General features: G+C 34.8%; 1 protein-coding gene across 1 annotated transcript in view; it reads right to left on the bottom strand.

Annotated features, from left to right (window-relative positions):
• The window catches only part of LOC129750821 (mucin-5AC-like), a 90,934-nt gene that overhangs the window by 69,079 nt on the left and 2,133 nt on the right, over window positions 1–19,722 (bottom strand). The window contains exon 3 of the mRNA XM_055745902.1: window positions 5,934–6,415. Within this exon, the coding sequence (XP_055601877.1) occupies window positions 5,934–6,039 (106 nt within the window). The 5' untranslated portion in view covers window positions 6,040–6,415. The remainder of the gene's footprint in view (window positions 1–5,933; window positions 6,416–19,722) is intronic.

The raw sequence follows: 19,722 nt of genomic DNA, 5'->3' as shown, positions 1-19,722 counted from the left end.
TGTTGTGTTTTATTTTTATTAACGCCTTAACTTGAATTTGTAAACCTTTAAAAAGTTTTTAAATCTCAAATTTCAACTATTCAATTTTAAAATTTTCATATTCAATTTCTGTTTGGTAGTATAAACTTGAATTTTTTTACGGTCATCCATTATATGAATGCTTGATGTAATAGATTCCATACCAAATAAATTAAATTGGATCTTTTTTTTGAGAATTTCTTAATATAGATTAGTTTGAAGTTTCATAATTCATATTTGAATGATGTAAAATCGAGGGGAAGATGAATTCGTGCAAAAGAATCTTTACTGTGATTCAAAAACTCAATTATTATTTTGCAATCTAATTATGTATTCCTTGTAAACGCAAGTGAGAATAGTACTGCATTGAATGTTGGAATGAGTTTGACATCAGTTTTTAAAGTTTTAATATTGTCAATAAACCAACTGTAAACAAAAGAAATTTATAATTGAATTTAAGATTCGTCTTAGCTTTTTATCTTGAAGTAGAGTTTTATTATAATACTAGCTGATCCCATACGAACTCCGTTTCGCTTTCAACTTGGTATATGTCATGAACAGCTTGTATGAAAGTCAATTTCCAAGCATTTTCCAGATTCACTGTTGAGTAATATTTGCAAAAATATTGGACGATCACTTCGTCTGTCGTCTGCTACTAAATTTGAAATCAGGAATCAAAAACCACGTGTATAAAGTTCGACTAAATCATTGCATAACAACGCAATTATTGCTAAACCACTTTAGGGGGCTCTTATATAATCTTTGATATCTGAAATCGATTGCCTTTCCCTCAAAACAACCGTGTGCTAATTTTCAAAGCAAATATATAATAACGTCAATATGGCTAAAAATAGTGAAAAATTAATTCATATGGATGACCCCTTTCGTTGACCCCTGGCAAAGCATTTGACATCTGGAATCGATTGCCCGTCGCTGAAAAATACCGTGTGCAAATTTTCATCCCAATCCGATGTATAATAACGACGATATTGCAAAAATATTGAAAGATTTATATGGACGACCCCCTTTGTCGGCCCCTTAAACTGAATTGAATACCTGAAATCCATTGCTCATCCCTCAAAGCTCTCGTGTATCAGGTTTCGTCTAAATCCGATGTATAATAACGACAATATCGCATCAACAGTGAATAGTTAACATGGACGACCCCTTTGGCCGACCCCTGATTTTAGTTTGGATAACTGGAATCAGTTGTTGGTCCCTAATAACTCCTATGTGCAAATTTTCATCCCAATCCGATGTATGAAAACAACAATATCACTAAGATTCTGAAAATTTAATATGGACGACCCCTTTTGCCGGACCCTTACACTAAATTTAATACCTCAAATCAATTGCACTTCACTCAAAACTATCGTGTACCAATTTTCATCTGAATCCGATGTATAATAACGTCAATATCGCAAAAACAGCGAACAGTTAATATGGACGACCCCTTTGGCTGACCCCTTACACAAAATTTGACACCTGAAATCGATTTCTCGTCTTTCCAAACACTCATGTGCAAATTTTCAACACGATCCGACGAAAAATAACGTCAATATCGCGAAAACAATATTTGTGTTCTATGGACCACCCCCTTCAAAAGGGGTCATCCGAAAATCTAAAAACATTTTTCATCCTTCCTGGTCCTAATGAGCATCCATGCCAAATTTCAGCTCTCTAGCCCTTAAGACGGCTGAGTCTATAGAGGACAAACAAACAAACAAACAAACATACAGAAATTGCTTTTTATATATATAGATTTTGTCCTGATTCATTTTTTTTAGATATTTTGAACTACAAAGAAAAATCATAGTGACTACTTTCATAACTTTCCGTTGTTGAATCTTCCTTAAAAATTGATCTCATGAGCTTTTAACATCTTGTATACTACGATTGAATTTATTTTGTGAAATATTGGTGTCAAACAGAAAGATTAGAAGGTACCAAAGACTGTCAATTGAAGTCACACGTTTCTTAAGTGTCTACTGCAAAACTGATCACTCCAATGGAGGATGTGACTACAATTAAAATTTCTTACTAATAAGGCAATTTAATTTCTGAAAATTAAAGGAAATTGCCAATCTTATGATTCCATACATATGTATATAGGGGAGATAAGGGCATAACGAGCACCCAGGGCATAATAAGCACTCTTTTTTTTCTACATAAGTACGTATTTTCTTAAACAAATTTTCATAAGGACTGGTTTCGTACTTTCTATAGTATTAATTTTTCACCAAAAAAGAAATATCCTTTTCATCTTTACAGAAATATTAAATAATAACCAACTAGGTTCTCAAGTGACGAAAATATTATAATTTTTGAGCACCACCAAATAAGCTTTTATGACCTTTAAATCATCTTGATCTGAAATGTACGCACTTCAACATGATCTACACATTGTTTCTCAATTTTCAGCGAATTCAACTCGACGAAGTCAACTGAATAATAGAGCTACAGCTTGGCTTGTTTCGTCTGTCGATTTGGCCTATTGGTAAGGTGTCGGAGAGGTAATCAGTAGACTCGAATTCGATTCCTGTTCGAGGGGATTTGTTTTTTTTTTTTGCACATACCATTCATGATTGATTTTTTTCTATTGCTACATTATACGGCTAATAGCATCAAAGCATCATCCGTCAAACAAAACACCAGAAACATTCTACAAACAGACGTAGATTATTTTGTTATTGCTTTGTTTGATGAATCTACGCCTCACCGTTTAGTGCAATCATGTTCATGAATGATAAATGAAAAAAAAAATCACCTCCACCAGGAATCGAACTCGAGCCTACTGATTACCTCTCCGAAATCTAACCAATAGGCCAAATCGTCAGACGATACATGTTAAGCTGTAGCTCTATTACTCAGTTGACTTCATCCAGTCGAATTCGCTGCTAGATTCCCCGGCAGAAAATGCTCATTATGCCTTCATTAATAGTGCTCATACTGCCTCGGGGGGTTTCTCATTATGCCTCTACAGTGACTGGTTTTTAGCTTTCGGCAAAATTTTTAAAATTGCATTTTTAAACGTTATTATCTACTTTTTCAAGATTCATCCAATTAGGCAATAGACTATTTGAGTGTCTAAACAGGAAACAATGATGTAATTCACATATTACAGCTGTTCTCTATGGTTAAATAAGCATGTTCCTTAAGGTGGCCATTATGCCCCCATCTCCCCTAGTTTGAGTATTTTTATTGTTTTCTTCTATCTGACAGAATAAAAAAGAAACTGCATGGTAAAGGCAATCAATTATGACTTCAAAAGGAAAAAATATTCAAGTATTTCAGTGTTATAACAATATTCACCCCCTATTTGAGATTTTCAAAATTGTCATTCCATTAAAATTCAAAACACAATGAAGAATAAAGAACCTCAGATTTTTAAACAAATACAAAATTTATCACAATTTGCTCATGTAAATTTAGGCATATGAGGGATATTAGTGACAATAAAAAAATGTCCCTACATTTCATTACCTTACTAAAATATTAAATAGTTAAAAGGTTAGCGAATTCAAAGTCAACACTCTAAGTAGTTCAATAGAAGATGATTGGTATAATCCGGTCCAGAAAATTGCAAGTAACAGCTGCTTGAATTTGGTAGACCGACTTTTCTTCCATTCTGAGCCTTCAAGTTATAAGCAAACTTTCTCGTTGATGAAACACCCCCACGGAGTGGAAATTTTTTGAAATTATGAAGCCATCTACTAGGGGAAGTTAAAATTTGTTGAAGAAATTCGAGCATTTACGGGTATTTTGTAACGGTTTTTTTGCCGCTTGGGGGGGTTGAACACCCCGTTCACCACCTCCCTCCCCCTCCCCCCCATAGGACCGCTCCTGGTTACTGGGCAATCATCAAGCGCAAACTTCGGGACGATGGTAGAGGAGCACAGTCCATCGACGAGTTAAAGAAAATGTGGACAAAAGCCAGCCGAAAAGTCAAGCCGGAAACTGTAAAGAGGCTCATGAGGGGAGTTCGAGGAAAAGTACACCAATTTTATCGTTGAAAATTGTTGGTTAAATTTCTCACTTTCTTCTTGTTCTGGATTAGGTTTGCAATGTTTTACAGAAAACTCTATGTAATTTGGTCAATAAATGAATAAGATATCGTCAAAACAAAGTGTCCGTTTTATAAAATGAACACTCCTTATAATCGAAACAAAAAATAAAACCAATAAATTATGGATTTTGGAGGCTTTCATTTGAAAGAAAAACTTTTAGTACCTATTATCTACTTAAATAAGCAAGTCATTCTTTTCAACCACAAGCATAACCATTTTAAGCATTGTTGAAAATGAATCAAATAATCAGAAATAAGAGTAACAAATAAGGTTTACGGTTCAAATAAGGATAATTTTTTACTCTTTTAAATTCGAATTAAATTTGGGTTTTTAAGTTTGAACCTTGTTTTAAGAATCTGCAACATAAATAATGTTAAATGTTAAATTAAATTCTCAGCTGAATTTCACATAATGATTATATATTTGAAATGAATCCAGTCTTTTTTCTATATTTGTTATTTTCAGCAGGTTTGTTTCTAAATTGACTCTGATTGCATATGATTTTTCAATTTTGAATCAAGAATCAAAGTTATGAAACTGCGATCTTTTTCAATTTGAATCCTAAATGTAATTCTCATCTTGATATTTTAATCTTGATTATAAAACTTAAATTCGAGCTGAATCTGAATACGAATTTTAAAAATTTAATTTCGAGTTTTAATCAGTATTTGGATCAGATTTTGAAATAAGGCTCAAAATGCAGACATTTTGAGCGTAAATTCAAAATCTGAATCCAAATTACAGATAAAAATTCCTATGAATTTAAAACCAAAAACCCTAAATTCGATCAGCGGCCTTAACCAGGAATCTTTACTTGGTTCTGAATTTATAAATTTCAATGTCAACTTTTTTCAATTATTTAGTTATAATTCAACTAGTAAATTTGATGAATCAGGATTCTATCCCAATGATGATCCAATCTGAAAATCCAAAATAATAAACTGGGTACTTCCTAGAATTATTTCCGCAAGTATCCGGGCCGGGCAAATCCGGGCTATTTCATGTTAAAACCTTACATAAACCAGGAAGCCGGCCAATATCCGGGAAAATTTCGGATTATTTCATTAAATCATGAAGAAAACATTTGAAACAAAATATTTTTTTATCGAATCAAATCAGCCGATTTAGAATCATATTTAAGGCTTCCAAAAATTCGTTCTTGTTTATTTTGAAAAAAAAAGTTTAAACATTAAGGACACTGTTGAAATTTTTGTTCAATTTGTCAATTAAAGTGATAAAATCTGTGCAAAATATGGCAATCTGGCAAGCTTCGTCTAACTTCTTGCAGTCTGTTAGACTAAATTACCATCAACAAGTGAGAAATTTTCTAAAAAACTGTTGTAAAATTTGGGACCTGGGATGGAATTTTGAGATTTTGGACTAAGTTCAGAATTCAAATTGTTACTCGTGACTAATTTCAGTTGTTCATAAAAATTGGACTTATTATTTAAAAAAGTTCAAGTATTTTACCCACATAGTGAGAGGGGGGGGGGGTGGTTTCAATGGAAATTTTTTCTTTAGATTTTGCATGATTTATTTCAAAGCTTAGGACACCCTGATTAAAGGATCAAATCTCCTTTAACTTTCAAAATATCACAATTTTTTAGTTCCATGAAAAGGCTTCTAGTTCATCTACGGGTTCATGTATCGATCTAACTTTTGCAGCATATATGTAGATAAACTTGATGTTACATGCTGTCAGAAAATGCAAAAGACATCGATTCGCATTTTTTCCAAATGGATATGATGAAAATTAAAAAAAACCTGAATCTAAATTTTACGGATCGAAAATTTGATTGAAATACTATCATTATCAGTTTCGCTCCCATCATGTGACTCTCCACTTACCTTTCATTGATCGGCCATCCTCAGGGCTAAAGTCCGAATCGCCGGTAGATTCCTCAAAGCGATACCCATGATGATACCCACTGGCAGTTGCTTCCACTCCCATCATATTGCCTTGTTCGCCGTTATTTTCGGCACGTGGATTAAGTAGTTGCTGTTGCTGGACACTCGCGATAGTACCCGGGTCACGTTTCGTTCGTCTCTTGCTACCCCAAGACACCCCAAGGACACTGCCTACACTAGCACTATCACAAGTTGTGGGACCACTTTTACCACCCCCCGCAATTTGCACTTGTCCACCACAATCACCACTGGACGACGACGACGCCGGCGGCACCTTGGACGCGATCGAAGGACGCGTGGACGTCGCGGCCGCTGATGGCACTATGGAAGGGCCAACCGTTGTACTTCGCCAGCTCACTATTGGAACTGAGGAAGGAGCAGCGCCACCAATGCCGGTTGAAGTTCCCTCGCTGTCTTCGAAACTGCGAAAGGAGAACAAAAATAGGTAAACGAGTTCGATCAGTCAAAATGTCATCGGGCGTAATTTAAAAATAGGTTTGAATTAGGTGTAACAGAGAAGAAAAAAACGAATCTTCAAGTGAATCACTTTTGGCGGCAAGTCGTTCGCACTTCTAGGACGTTGCCGATTTGAAAACGAAAGGTGTGAATTAAAAGTACGCGTCAAAAGTAAAGTGGTGGAAAGCTTGTCATTTGATGTTGCCACTATTTCATTATTTTAGACAAATGCCGTTGAAATCTCAGCTTAATCAAACTCGTACTCTTGAAATTGTTGTTTGTTTGGCGCTACACGTACAAGCTCGAATAAAAATTTCCAGAGAAATATGTACAATTTCACATGCTATCATCAAAAAAGATATTAAAATTGACTTGAAATAGTGCCATCTATAGCGCCGTTCAAAAGATACAAATCTACTTTAAATTTTCCAAATTTTCTTGCAATTAAATTAAACTTTGCTCTGGATTTTGAGTATATTAACTAAAGATTCCCGCAAAAAAAAATTTATTCGCCTGAAAGCCAATTTTATACCGATTCTAGTGGTGTAATTACATAAGCGCTGCGATACTTTACGAAAATATGAGAAATCTAAAACAAAAAGTAAATCCAGAAAATTTACGCGGACGCTTGCGTTTTAGTCTGTTTTCGCTCCTCCAAGGTGGCCAGCGAGTTACCATTTTCAAATTCCCGGTTTTTTCTCGGTTTTCCGATTGACACTTTACTATCCTCCCAGTTTTAAAATCCACAAATGAATATGTTTATCAGGGTTTTTATTTAACCAAAATAAGAATTTTTTTAATGTAAACGAAATATGTGAGAGGACTTAAAAATTCTAGCTATTCTAACATCAAATTCAAAGGTTATTCAGATAACGATGTTGTTTGTTGGGATTTCTACAGAAAATAGTTTAAGCGGCTTAAAAGGCAAAAAAGTAGGAAAATAATTGAGGCCCTTAGGATCGGATGGATGAGGTGTCAAAATTATCAATTCTGTGTCAAGTACTTATATCAATCGATTCTTCATATCTAAATCTATATCTGGTTCAACTCATATTTTTTTATTATTTTGTCAACACTTTTCGATTGAATTAAAACGATGATGTTACAATTAAAAATTCGCTTATCGAATTTGACAATAAAGCTCTGGTTTTATAAATTCTGAAAATTGAAATATAATTATCAACGATTGGTTTCGGGTGAATTACGGATTTAAACATAAATCAATTGATTGATATTTATTATACAGACCCCGTTCGATTTTGGCAACACGCCCGTAAATTTTGTGTTGCCAAAATCGAATGTTGCCAAAATCGAACTTTTTTTTTCTTAACTTATTTTAAAATATTTTTGAAAAATTATAATTATTATTATCAAAACCGTTATTTTTAGTAAATTTTCGATCATTTGTAGTCATTTTTTATTTTTTCATCGTGTTTTTGATTCATTTTGCACTTTTCTTAATTTGTTTGTAATGTTTGTTTTAATTGGTCATATTAGCTGTTTTTGTATTTCTTCATCATTTTTAGTTGTTTTTTTGTCTTTTTCAATCTTTTGTTTGAATTTGTTTTTTAACATTTTGAATTTTTCATCTTTTTGACATTTTGAGTACTTTATAAATTTTTTAAAAAACTTTTGTTTTTATTGTTGCATTTTATCACCATTTCAGAACATAAAAACGTATTTATGGTATTTTTCTAAACAAAATTGGTCCTATTATAACGAAAACTAAATGGTAATGTTGTTTTTAAAACCGTTCGATTTTGGCACATGTGCCAAAATCAGATGTTGCCAAAATCGGATGTTGCCAAAATCGAATGTTTCCAAAAACGAACGGGGTCTGTAATTTAAATTTTTTTCTCATCAATTTTGAAAACAGAATACGCTGTATCTTATTCCTCTAAAATATTCTGAAATTTTGTATCGATTCTCGTTTTAAATACCGAGTAAGGTTTTTAATTGTATAATTTAAATTTTTTAGAGCCTGAGTTCTGGGTGCTTGATTCTGGACATGCCATTTTAAAACATTGCGGATCAAATACGAGATATCTCGATTTTTCGCTCGCCGCAAGTGTGCTACACTTAGAAGCATAACTCAAAAGTTCTTGATTTTATCTTTAAGCTTGCTTCGATAAAATTGAACATAACACTTGCCGTTACTCAAAGCAGTGAAATTTGTGGAATTTGATTCAATGATTTCAAAGATATAGAGAGCCGAATTTCGATGCCTAGGGTGTTAAAAATTAAGGTTGCCAAAGTTTATTCTGTGTTTATGTGAAATAATATTTCTGTGACTGTAACTTTCTGTGATTAAACCCGAAAATTCTGCGATGGTTTTCTGTGATGCTTTTTCCATTGATTTAACTGAAAAGTCCTGACAAATTGGTTGTTTTCTACAGGTTAAAAATGAGCAAAATTTAAAAAAGAACTCAGTGAATTCTGTGATAACTTAAAAAAAATCATTTTATTAAATAATTTTTGACATGTAACACAAACCAGAAAATTTTGATTCAATAAGAGTTTTTTGTAAAAACTTGAAGTATGGTTATGATAAAAATGTGTACTGATTATTGTGAGTTTTGATAAAATGTTCCATTCATAACCCCAATTCAAAACAGTCAAAACTAAGAAAATTCGCAAAAAAAATCTCAAAATATTTTTGAACTGGACCACTTCTGAGCACTAAAATCACGATTTTTCATTTCCGACAATTCAGATTTTTTCAACATTTCTCCGATGGAATTTAGATTCCGTTTTATATCGCTTTGGAGAAAAAAAATTTATGATGATACCAATGAACTTCAGAATGAGGTTTATTTAGGGGAATAATGATCCGTAAAGAATTTTCCCGATTTTGATTTGAAATTCCCGGTTTTTCCCGGTTTTCCTGGTCCCATTTTCAATTCCCGGATTTTCCCGGTTTTCCCGGTTCGCAGGCCACCCTGGCTCATCCGTCGGTATCGAAATTAAAAAAAGTTAGATAGGTTCAGCGTTTTGGCACGGATAGAAAGGAGTGTAGGCAACGTTCAACGCCAAAATACTCAACTGGTACAAACCACCTTATGATTTGGTCGTTTTCACCGCCCAGTCCCACCCAATTTCGGAGCTAACAAGCAGCTGCTAGCGGTAGTTTGCGCTAACTTATGAATATTTAGAGAGTATTGAACATTTTTAATTATCATATTTTTGTAAAGTTTCACAGCGCTTAAGTAATTACACCACTAGAATGAAATTTGCTTTCTGATGATTTTTTTTTTGCGGAAACCTTGAGGCAATATAGTTAAAACCCAGTGAAAGTTGAATTTAAGTGCAAGAAAATCAGAGAAATTGCAAATTGACAAACATGTACCAAATTACGAAAACTTTCCATTCCTCTTTTCAAAATGTTCGAAATTCAAATGTAGCTTAACATAATACAATGCACAATTAACAAGGAAATGCATTTCTAACATCATTTTCTTACTCACGATTATCATGATGATATATCACTAAAAAAAAATAACACATTTTACTGATAAAAAAAATCAAAATTTCCCAAACAAATCACAATGAAAGTTTCAAATCAAAGGTTTTTTTTCAATAAACACGTCTTACTATTATAAAAACTTACTTATAGAATTAAATTGATAATTCAAGGGAACGGCATTTTAGTGCTTATGTTTTAATGATTGATTTGATAGATTTTAACGTCCTGAACTCTGATCTTTTGTCAAATTTGAACAATCACATTAAGTTTTGATTCTATGGAGTTTTGAAATGTGTCAGTTTTAAATTAAATCAATCATTGATAATTGAATAACTTCCTAATATACATTTAAGAAAAATTCTGATTTCGTTTATTATACTTCATTCAAAAAAAGAATAATATTTTGATGATAAAGATGATACAAGTTCTAAAAAAGTAAAATTCAACAGTTTTTTTTTAAATTAGGAAAGATATCAGGCCTTGTGTAATTTATCAAAACCTTTTCAAATATGATGTTGAGAGAAACATGAACAATATAAAATTTAGACTGAAATTGGTTTCTTGAAGAATATTTCATATCAGCATAACATTTTTGATGACATAAATGGTTTTATTCAAATTCAATTTTTTAGTAATAAGGTAAAGGGTATTGGATTTTTGATTTTTTTTGCTTATTCTGTTAGAGTTAAACGCCTGTTTCATGGTATCCAAATTGTCCATGTATAAAATAAGTATTCGATTTATAAATTTTGAATCTAAAATGGTTCGTTTGAAGCTTTGTATTTGTTTAGTTACATTTCTACACTAAAGACGAGGTAGGGTTTTTAAGTCAATTTTAGACTTTCAATTCAAAAGGTTAATTGAATTGCAAATCATAATTTATTGTTGTTGAATTTAATCGACGTTTTTCGGCGAGTTTTACAAATTAAAAACTGTTTTTTACCAGTTTTTAATTTGTAAAACTCGCCGAAAAACGTCGATTAAATTCAACAACAATATATCGCGGCGATTAACCAACATTCATCAAATCATAATTTACAATTGAAAATAAGTTTCAATTCGTGAACGTCATATAGTGAAGAAATGTCTGGGTTTGAGATTTAAGAGTAAATTCCGCCGGAAGCGAGCCAAATTTCTGACTTGCTTGATAACATCTATTTTTAAACACCTTTAAAGGTCAAGTAATTTTCCGATACTACGATAAAAAAATCTCCATGGGGGGGGGGGGGGGAGGGGGGTTAAACCCCTCAACCTCCCCCCCCCCCTCTCCGTTCGCACGGCTTCATTACTTGCATATTTCTACAAATTTTGCTTCATTTGAAAAATAATAGAAAATATTGCACAATACTAAATAAATTATCCCTACCAACTTATGCATGGACGTCAATCTTTTCAAGGAATCGGTATATTCATCCCAGAAATGCCGAATTGCGGGAATCCAATGGACAGTAAGAAAGTTTCATGCTCTAAAAATTTAAAAAAAGGACCGCCCATTTACCAAAGTTTTCATAGACAAGTTAAAAAAACCGCAGATTAGAATTGTTGAAAAAGGGAAAGGTTTACAAACTTTTGTCATTTAAAAGAATTTTTTTTTTTTGTTTTATCAGTTATAACATTGATTTTTTTCAAAGTACGGACCTCAACCTCAATCAATCAAAGTCTTTCGAAATTTTCCAGTATCTTGATTTGACAAGTGTGTTGGGAAAGCCTTCTATAAACAGAATGAATACGGATTTGATTGTTGTATAATCATTGCATCTTTTTTAAGAAAAAATTTTGCTAGAAAAAGTCGTTCTTCTGAGAGATTTATCAGTACCAAACCGGTTCTATTTGAATTCTAATACTCAACTGTAAAATCTGTCTAGTTTTCTATTAGGTACTGACGTACATAAATACAGAACACAATGCCAATTAATATATTTGGATTTGGTTTAATTTTCTTAAATATACCCTTTTCTTTTAAAGCTTAGCAAAAAATCACAAATTGGAAAATTTGGGTATAAGTGCAAAAATGTTCGTTTTTGAGTAAATGTGTAATGCCAAACGATGTTTGGCATGCATGTTTCAAATCATATTTGGCGATTTTTCAAATGATATTCGCATACTTCTACGTTCGAAAGCAAATTGCAAATGTTCGAAAAATGTATGGAAAATGGCTAAACACAACATAAGTTTTCCAAAAAAAGATTTTGCGGGCCATAAAAAGTTGGCCATGGTTTGGCCACCCATGTTCTAGACTAGAGATGTACCGAACATTCAGTCGGCCGCCGGGCGCCGAATACCGCCAAAAAACCGTTAAGCCGAATATTCGGCCCACCAAATAGTTGGCCGAATAGGCCGAATACTTATATTTCAAATTTTATAAACTAACTGACTTTTAGAGTTTTTCAACTGATGGTGGATAATTTAAAAAATATATTCAGAAGTAATGTTGAAAGGCTACAAAATCATCAAAAACTTATGGTTTCAGTACAAGATCTTAGGTGTATCTGTGTATATTTCACTATAGATAGCTTTATACTTTGATAATCGTTCATTCCAGCTTTTTTTCATAATCCAGGCTTGTCATTAATCCAATAATTTGAAATATTCCGGATTTTACCCGGGTTTATTCAGATTATTTGCTAAATCAAATAAATACTAAAATTTCTCTTTGAAAGTTTTTATATTTTTCGTTCAAAAACAATTTTTTTAGATTAAAACTAAATATAAACATCAACTTTTCCTTAACCCTTAGATACGATTTTAACACTGTTGCTGTGATTTGATGAAAACATTACATTTTAAGTAATTTACTTTCATTTTCTCTCGCATATCTTGTATAACAGAATCTAAGCATAATGCTAGATTGTGTTGAGTGAGATATGTTCTTTTTTATTTACAAATTTTTCAAAAAATAGTCCAAACCCGTCCGTGTAGATTCGTTTAGTAGAAAATATGACACTCTTCAAGTAAAAGTTCATCATTTGTTTGGCAACTATTTTGAAGACATCTGGCCAAAATTCGACTTACATCTGATTCAATATAAAATTAGCTATTTCAAATAACTGGTACCTGTTTTGACATGTTTTGTCCCAGATTTCACTGGAACCCAATCTCTTTGGTGATAAACGTCCTAAAAGCGACAATTCATCTGATGTCCTTCTTACTATGGGTGACATTTTGAAAATCAAAGAGACCTCTACTCAAAGAAGATCTGATGTTTTATACATCTAGCTGAAAATAATCGATTCAAAAACATAAGGAGTATTAAGATGGAAGAAGTAGAAGAAAAATAAAATTCTTGCTTTTTAATTTCTACTAAAAACTCAACAGAATATTCGACCGAATATTCGGCCGAATATTCGTTTGGCCGAATAGTTGAACGTCACCTACCCCCCCACCCAAGAGGATCCAAAACAGCAGGCGAGGTTTTCTTCCCTACACTAAAAATTTTAAATTCAGAACCAAATTATAATAATAGAGTAAGGTTAATAAAAAGTAGCAATCTAGACTAATAACTAATGCAAAACTTCAAAAGTCCATCCAAGTCAAAAATTCGGCTCCAATTTTTCAAAAGATTGTCATTTGTTCATCTAAATTTCAAGACTAAATATTCAATTTTGAATTAAATTAAACCCATTTCGAAGGCTCTGATTCCACAATTCCCATAACCTAGGGATACCATACGTACTCTTTTAAGAGTACATGTACTCTTTTTCGACTGAAAAATGAGCGTACTCTTCTTTTTGTAAAATTATACCAAATGTACTCTTTTTTTGGTGAAAGGAATTAAATTAAATTTTCTCATATAAATTAACTTATTTCTCACGATACATGAAGATTGTATTCTTGTAAATACAAAAATCAAACTTTTTATGCATTCGTTGCACAACACTTCAGTTTTGCTTCTTTTCATTAACGTTTCAAAGGATGGCTTCCTTTGGAAGGAATAACGCTTACATTCACGATTTCAATCTGAATTTTTCGTTCATAACTAGCGCCTTTAAGTATGCAATGAACTCCTGAACAGTAGGCAATATGCATAACAACAACTTACCTAGCATAGGGCACAAATCAAAAGCGATCGAATCAGCAATAATGTATTTGAAGATTGAAAAAATACGCCTCGGTAAAACTCTTCTGGGAACGCAGTTTTTTATCAACTTTGGTGTGCTTCCTCAGTATAAAATCGAAAATTTTGAATAATCCAACTTAAAATACTGAGCAAATGCCACATATATTGCAAAAAATGACCTAAAACATCTTGATTTTGAATTAATGGCGTTTGTCTTTTCAATTTTGGAAATATTTCTAAATGTACTCTTTTTGACGTTGCAGGATATGGTAACCCTACCATAACCAAAATTGTATTCCTATTTTTGTATTTCTGATTCTGTATCCAGTAAAAGATGATTGATTTTCAATTCGAATACCTAATCATAAGAAATTGGAAATTGTTAAAGTTAGAGTCTTAGTAAACAGTTGATTAGATGTTTCTAGTATGTTCATCATAACAACCATAGTAACTTGTTACTACTGTAAACAGGGCCTTGCCTATAAATAGAAACGAATTGTTCTTTAGTTAGTTAGTTAGTTAGTTCATAATAAACCGTTAACCTGAAAATATCAAAACTCTTTAGGTTATGGGCCCAGGTAAGCTCTGAAAAGAAAAGTTGGTTCTAGAATAGTTAAATTCTGGAAGCTAATTTCGAAGAACGGTTCAGATGGCTACTAGCGCCAAGAAAGCGGGCATCGTACAGTTCGCTGGAGAAAAGTACGACACATAGAAGTTCCGTGTCGAGACTCAGATTGCGGCCAATGGCGTACGAGACACCATCGTGGAGGACCCTCCAGCGGAGACGGCGGTGGCAGCAGAGAGAATCACCTTCAAGCGGATGGACGAAAAGCCACCTGGAATACGTCAGAGATAAACCGACAGCCAAAGCGATATGGACCTCGTTAACCAATACGTTTTCGAAGAAAGGGTTTGCCGCTCAAACCTGCCGCTCAAAGTACGACACATAGAAGTTCCGTGTCGAGACTCAGATTGCGGCCAATGGCGTACGAGACACCATCGTGGAGGACCCTCCAGCGGAGACGGCGGTGGCAGCAGAGAGAATCACCTTCAAGCGGATGGACGAAAAGCCACCTGGAATACGTCAGAGATAAACCGACAGCCAAAGCGATATGGACCTCGTTAACCAATACGTTTTCGAAGAAAGGGTTTGCCGCTCAAACCTACATTCGACGATCCCTGGCTCTTCTACGGATGGACGAAGGAACCGCCCTTAAGGACCACTTCCGAAAATTCGACGAGTTGATTCGGCAGCTCAAGAACGCTGGGGCCACCCTGACGGAACTGGACCAGGTGAGCCAGTTGTTCATATCGCTCCCGGCGTCATACGATGTGGTCATCACGGCGTTGGAGAATCTTCCGGATGGTGAAATCCAACTCGGAAATGTGAAGGTCGCATGGTCGCATGGTCGCGACGGTGAACCAGGATCTGGAAGTGATATTGAAAATACGGTTCTGGCAACGAAGGCTAACAAGTCAATGGAGAAGAAACGGAAGTTAGCTGGGAAGTGTTTTGGATGTGGAGTTTTCGGCCAAAGGCTGTCGGATTGTTCCAAGGAATGGCGCTCTAGGAATGCTCAGGCCCGAGCAGTCCAAGTAAAATCCGATCCTGAAATTGCTCTGGTCAGTCCGAAAATCCTAAGAAGATCGATTGATTTGGATCCTCAATTCCGGTGCGAGCAGGCACATGGCTTGCAAAGAAGAATTCCTCAAGCCTGGTCGATTTGGAGGTTCCACTTGGTATTGAAAGCGCAAAGAATCAGGGACGGATGGTGGCAACGAAAGAAGGGGTCATCAGAGGAACGGTCGAAATATCAACCCAAAAGGTTCCATTGAAGCTGAGCAACGTGTTATATGTGCCAAGTTTGCAATTCAACTTGCTTTCTTTGGCTGCGTTGCTTCAAGTCGGAGTGAAAGTGGACCCAACTGGACAGCGATGCACTATGCTTGGGTATGCTCCTAATGGATACCGCCTATGAGATTATAAAAAAAGGAAGACATTCGTCGCACGGGATGTGAGGTTCAATGAGGTGGCATTTCCCTTCAAAGACAAGCTGGACGAGGTAAATTTCCAAGAACTGACTATTCCGATAGTAATTCTTCAGTCACTAGAGCAAGAGGGGGAAGTAGCAGTAAAATCGAGAGGAGATGCTCCTAGGACTGAGGTTGTCGAGGCTCCCGAAGAAAAGCTTTACGAAACGATGGAGGAACCAGGTAGAGACGATTCGGATCTGATGACTTCGGATGATTATACGGCTGAAGAAGAATTTGCACTCCCTCCACAACTCAATAAGAGTACTGTAAACTGGGGGAACTTTGATCACTTTTTTCATTCATTTTTGAATATTTTGGTACGGGTTGCTTTTTCGTAATATCTAAAATTTTTAAAACCCTTACTGAGGTGAGGAGTATCAAACATGATCATTGATTGTAGTAAATTCAAAAGACATTGGTGGTAATAATTGAATGTTTGTTACAAAACCAGATTTCGAGTTTCGGGGTGACTTTGATCACTGTGGTTTTTAAGTACCGCAACATCTTCAAAAATTTTGTTATGGTGCCAATAAGCACGCAAAGCATAAACATTAATAACAGTAATTTCTGTTAGGACTATACCCAGTTTTTCAACGTTTTTTCAAAAACATTTATAGTCAAAAGATGAATCCTGTTGCTGCATACATCTAGGGGCAAAAATTATAAAAATTTCTTAATTTTTTTTGGCCTCAAAAACAAATAAAATTTTACCTTCATGCAATTCCCTAGATCCTCGCACTGTTCCCATGTATTTTTTTTTTCTTCAAATTGAACCATTTGATAGGGTCTTAGACATTTTTACTATACGGGGTTTCTCATGGAAATACACCGTTTTTTTTTCCAATATAAAAACATTATCACCAAATGACCTTGAAAATAACACCTAAACTAAACCTAAACAAAGAAAAAAGTTGAACTTTCACATTAAACAACCCATTTGCTCCTTAATGCTTGAATTTGATCAGGAGAGATGTTTGTTTGTGAGCCTTCGAAAAACCAGATATTTTAAGTTTTTAAAATTACATTATTAGGAATATCAAAAATCTTCTAATAAAAACCAAATTTAGCTTATTCGTAACTAAATTCATAGGCTTTCAAACGTAGTAAACAGTTATCAGATATTTTAACTTTTTGCTTAGTTCATGATGATTATCTGCAAAAATTTCATGTTGATCAAAGTTGCCCCGGTGATCAAAGTACCCCCAGTTTACGGTACCACTCAGAATGAGGTTGCTGCTAGATCCAGTGGTAGGGAGTGCAGGACACCAGGTTGATTCCGAGATTTTACTACATTGTATGGTACCGTTTCTGCTGTAGAAAATCTTCCTCTGGCTGCCACGTCATATGCTGACATCCATAATAACCCGGATAAAGACAAATCGGTATCGAATTTTGAATACGGCGAATGCGCCAACTGTAAACAAATCCAGATAATCACATAAATGCGTTAAACTATTCATTTTACATCCGAAAATATGATCTCCTTTCAATTTTTCTTATTTTAGTGAAGTTAAATTTAATTTTTTAAATAAGGCGAATAGCTTTTTTTTATGAGTGTGTAATCCCACAGTTCATTCGCCCATTTCCCCTCGAAATTTCGTCGCCAACAAAAGGGCCAATTGTTATCTCGAGATGGAAAAAGGGCATTGAAGTTTTCGAAAAAAAAATTTCCAGGACGAGGAGATGCACAAATCAGTATTTATAAGATCGTTGAATGTGCTAATGTGTTAACGTGATCATTTGGACCCGCTTTCAAGCCGAAATTTGCTTGAATATTGCTTCTTTAATGAGTGATCCAAAAGGCGAATAGTCATTCTGCAATTCAAAAGGGCACTCCAATTTGGCGAATGAACAAAATGAGAGCACCAGTCTGTGGTAAAAGGGCCCACAGTTATATTTATTAATTTTTTGTGGTAATTAGTACGGAAAAGCTATATTTATCGATCGGGTGTTGAAATTAAACCAATTTGTAAGCATTTTAGCGACTTCTTTAGGAAAATGATTGTACGCAGCTAAATAGGAAATTGATTTTATTTTCTGAAACTTGGAATGCGTTTTTCTCAAAACAAAGGTCTTGGCGCATTCGCCGTATTCAAAATTTGATACCGAAATGGCTTGAAGCGGTTCGAGACGAACTGAGGTCGTTCGAGCGAAACCAGACTTGGAAAACCGTAAAAAAGCCGGTTACCTCGATTCCTGTCCCGTGCAAATGGGTGTTTACGTTTAAGACCGATGTGGATGGAAGATCGGTTCGCTATAAAGCAAGATTGGTGGCGAAAGGGTACATGCACATCGAAAGCACATCGACTTTGAAGAAACATTTGCGCCGGTGGCGAGGCTTACTACGATACGGACGATTCTGGCTGTGGCAAACATGCGAAATTTCGAATTACACCAAATGGATGTCCGAACTGCGTTTCTTAAAGGTGTGCTTGCAGAAAAGGTATACATGGAGATACCGGAAGGGATTCCCTCAAAACCGAATGAAGTCTGCTTTTTTTTTTTTTTAAGGAATATAACAGCAAGCTGTCATTCTTCCCAAACATGAAGTCTGCGAACTATCCCGTTCCCTTTATGGCCTGAAGCAGTCTTCACGTTGTTGGAACAGTCGTTTCAACTCATTCATGCAGAAGCAAGGTTTTGTGCGGTCGCGTTATGACTACTGTCTCTATGTCCGAACGAGAGGAGAAGAAATCGTCTACGTTATCGTTTACGTGAATGATCTGTTGATTGCGACTAAGACGCCAGCTCAAGTGAAACTACAGCTTTCGAGAACGGAAGGAGAAGGTGCGAGTATCCTTATCGTGAGCTTATTGGAAGCTTGATGTACATCATGTTGGGAACGAGACCTGATATTTGTTTCATCGTTGGGTATCTTTCACGATTCCAAGATGTAGCAGGACCTGAACACTGGAGGTGTGCCAAACGTGTCTTAAGGTACCTACAAGACACAAAGAATCTCAAACTGGTATACAAAAGAGAAGCCCATATGTCCCGATTGGTCGGATACGTGGACTCTGATTATGAAAATGACGAAGTGGACTGAAAGTGTGTCTCTGGATTCCTGCTAAAGGTTTCCACCTGCACAGTGGCATGATCGTCCAAGAAGCAAGGTACGGTTGCGAAGTCATCTACAGAAGCAGAATATGTTGTCATGAGCAGCTGTGTAGGTAAAAGTTTCAAAATTAGGTTTGCATATGGGTTTGTTAGTCTATCAGTTATCAAAGACTTATTTTTCTCAAAACTGATGAATTTTTGGTGTTCAACTTTCCAATAAACTGATAATAAAAAGCATTTTAAACGCTCAGAAACTCAAAAACTTATAAAAATGTTTAAGAATAATATAACATGGAATGGTTTTAAACAACAACAGTTAGATTCTATCTTTAAAAGAAACCTTTTTAAACAAATTATTAAAATTATGGAGAAAGTTTTATACATCAATATTTATATCAAAAATCAATATTCTTAATACAACATAACTCGTAGAAAAAAGGTTTCTAACGTGCATGAAGGGATGTCACTCAAAACAACACACAGCTGCGAACAAGGTTAAATTAGTCAACATTGGAATACGAATCTTACTAGGTACAAAAAAAATCAACTAACATATTGCAAAAAAAACTTAGAAGGCAATATTTTAAGGGAGTTTTTTATTGCCGAATTAGATCATCGTTTCGCTCATTAGTGTTCCGAATCGTCGGCGGCCAACTGCCACG

This window comes from Uranotaenia lowii, chromosome 3 (genome assembly GCF_029784155.1).
Source record: "Uranotaenia lowii strain MFRU-FL chromosome 3, ASM2978415v1, whole genome shotgun sequence".
In the NCBI taxonomy this organism is placed as follows: Eukaryota; Metazoa; Arthropoda; class Insecta; order Diptera; family Culicidae; genus Uranotaenia; species Uranotaenia lowii.
This window is presented reverse-complemented; position numbering and strand designations above follow the sequence as displayed.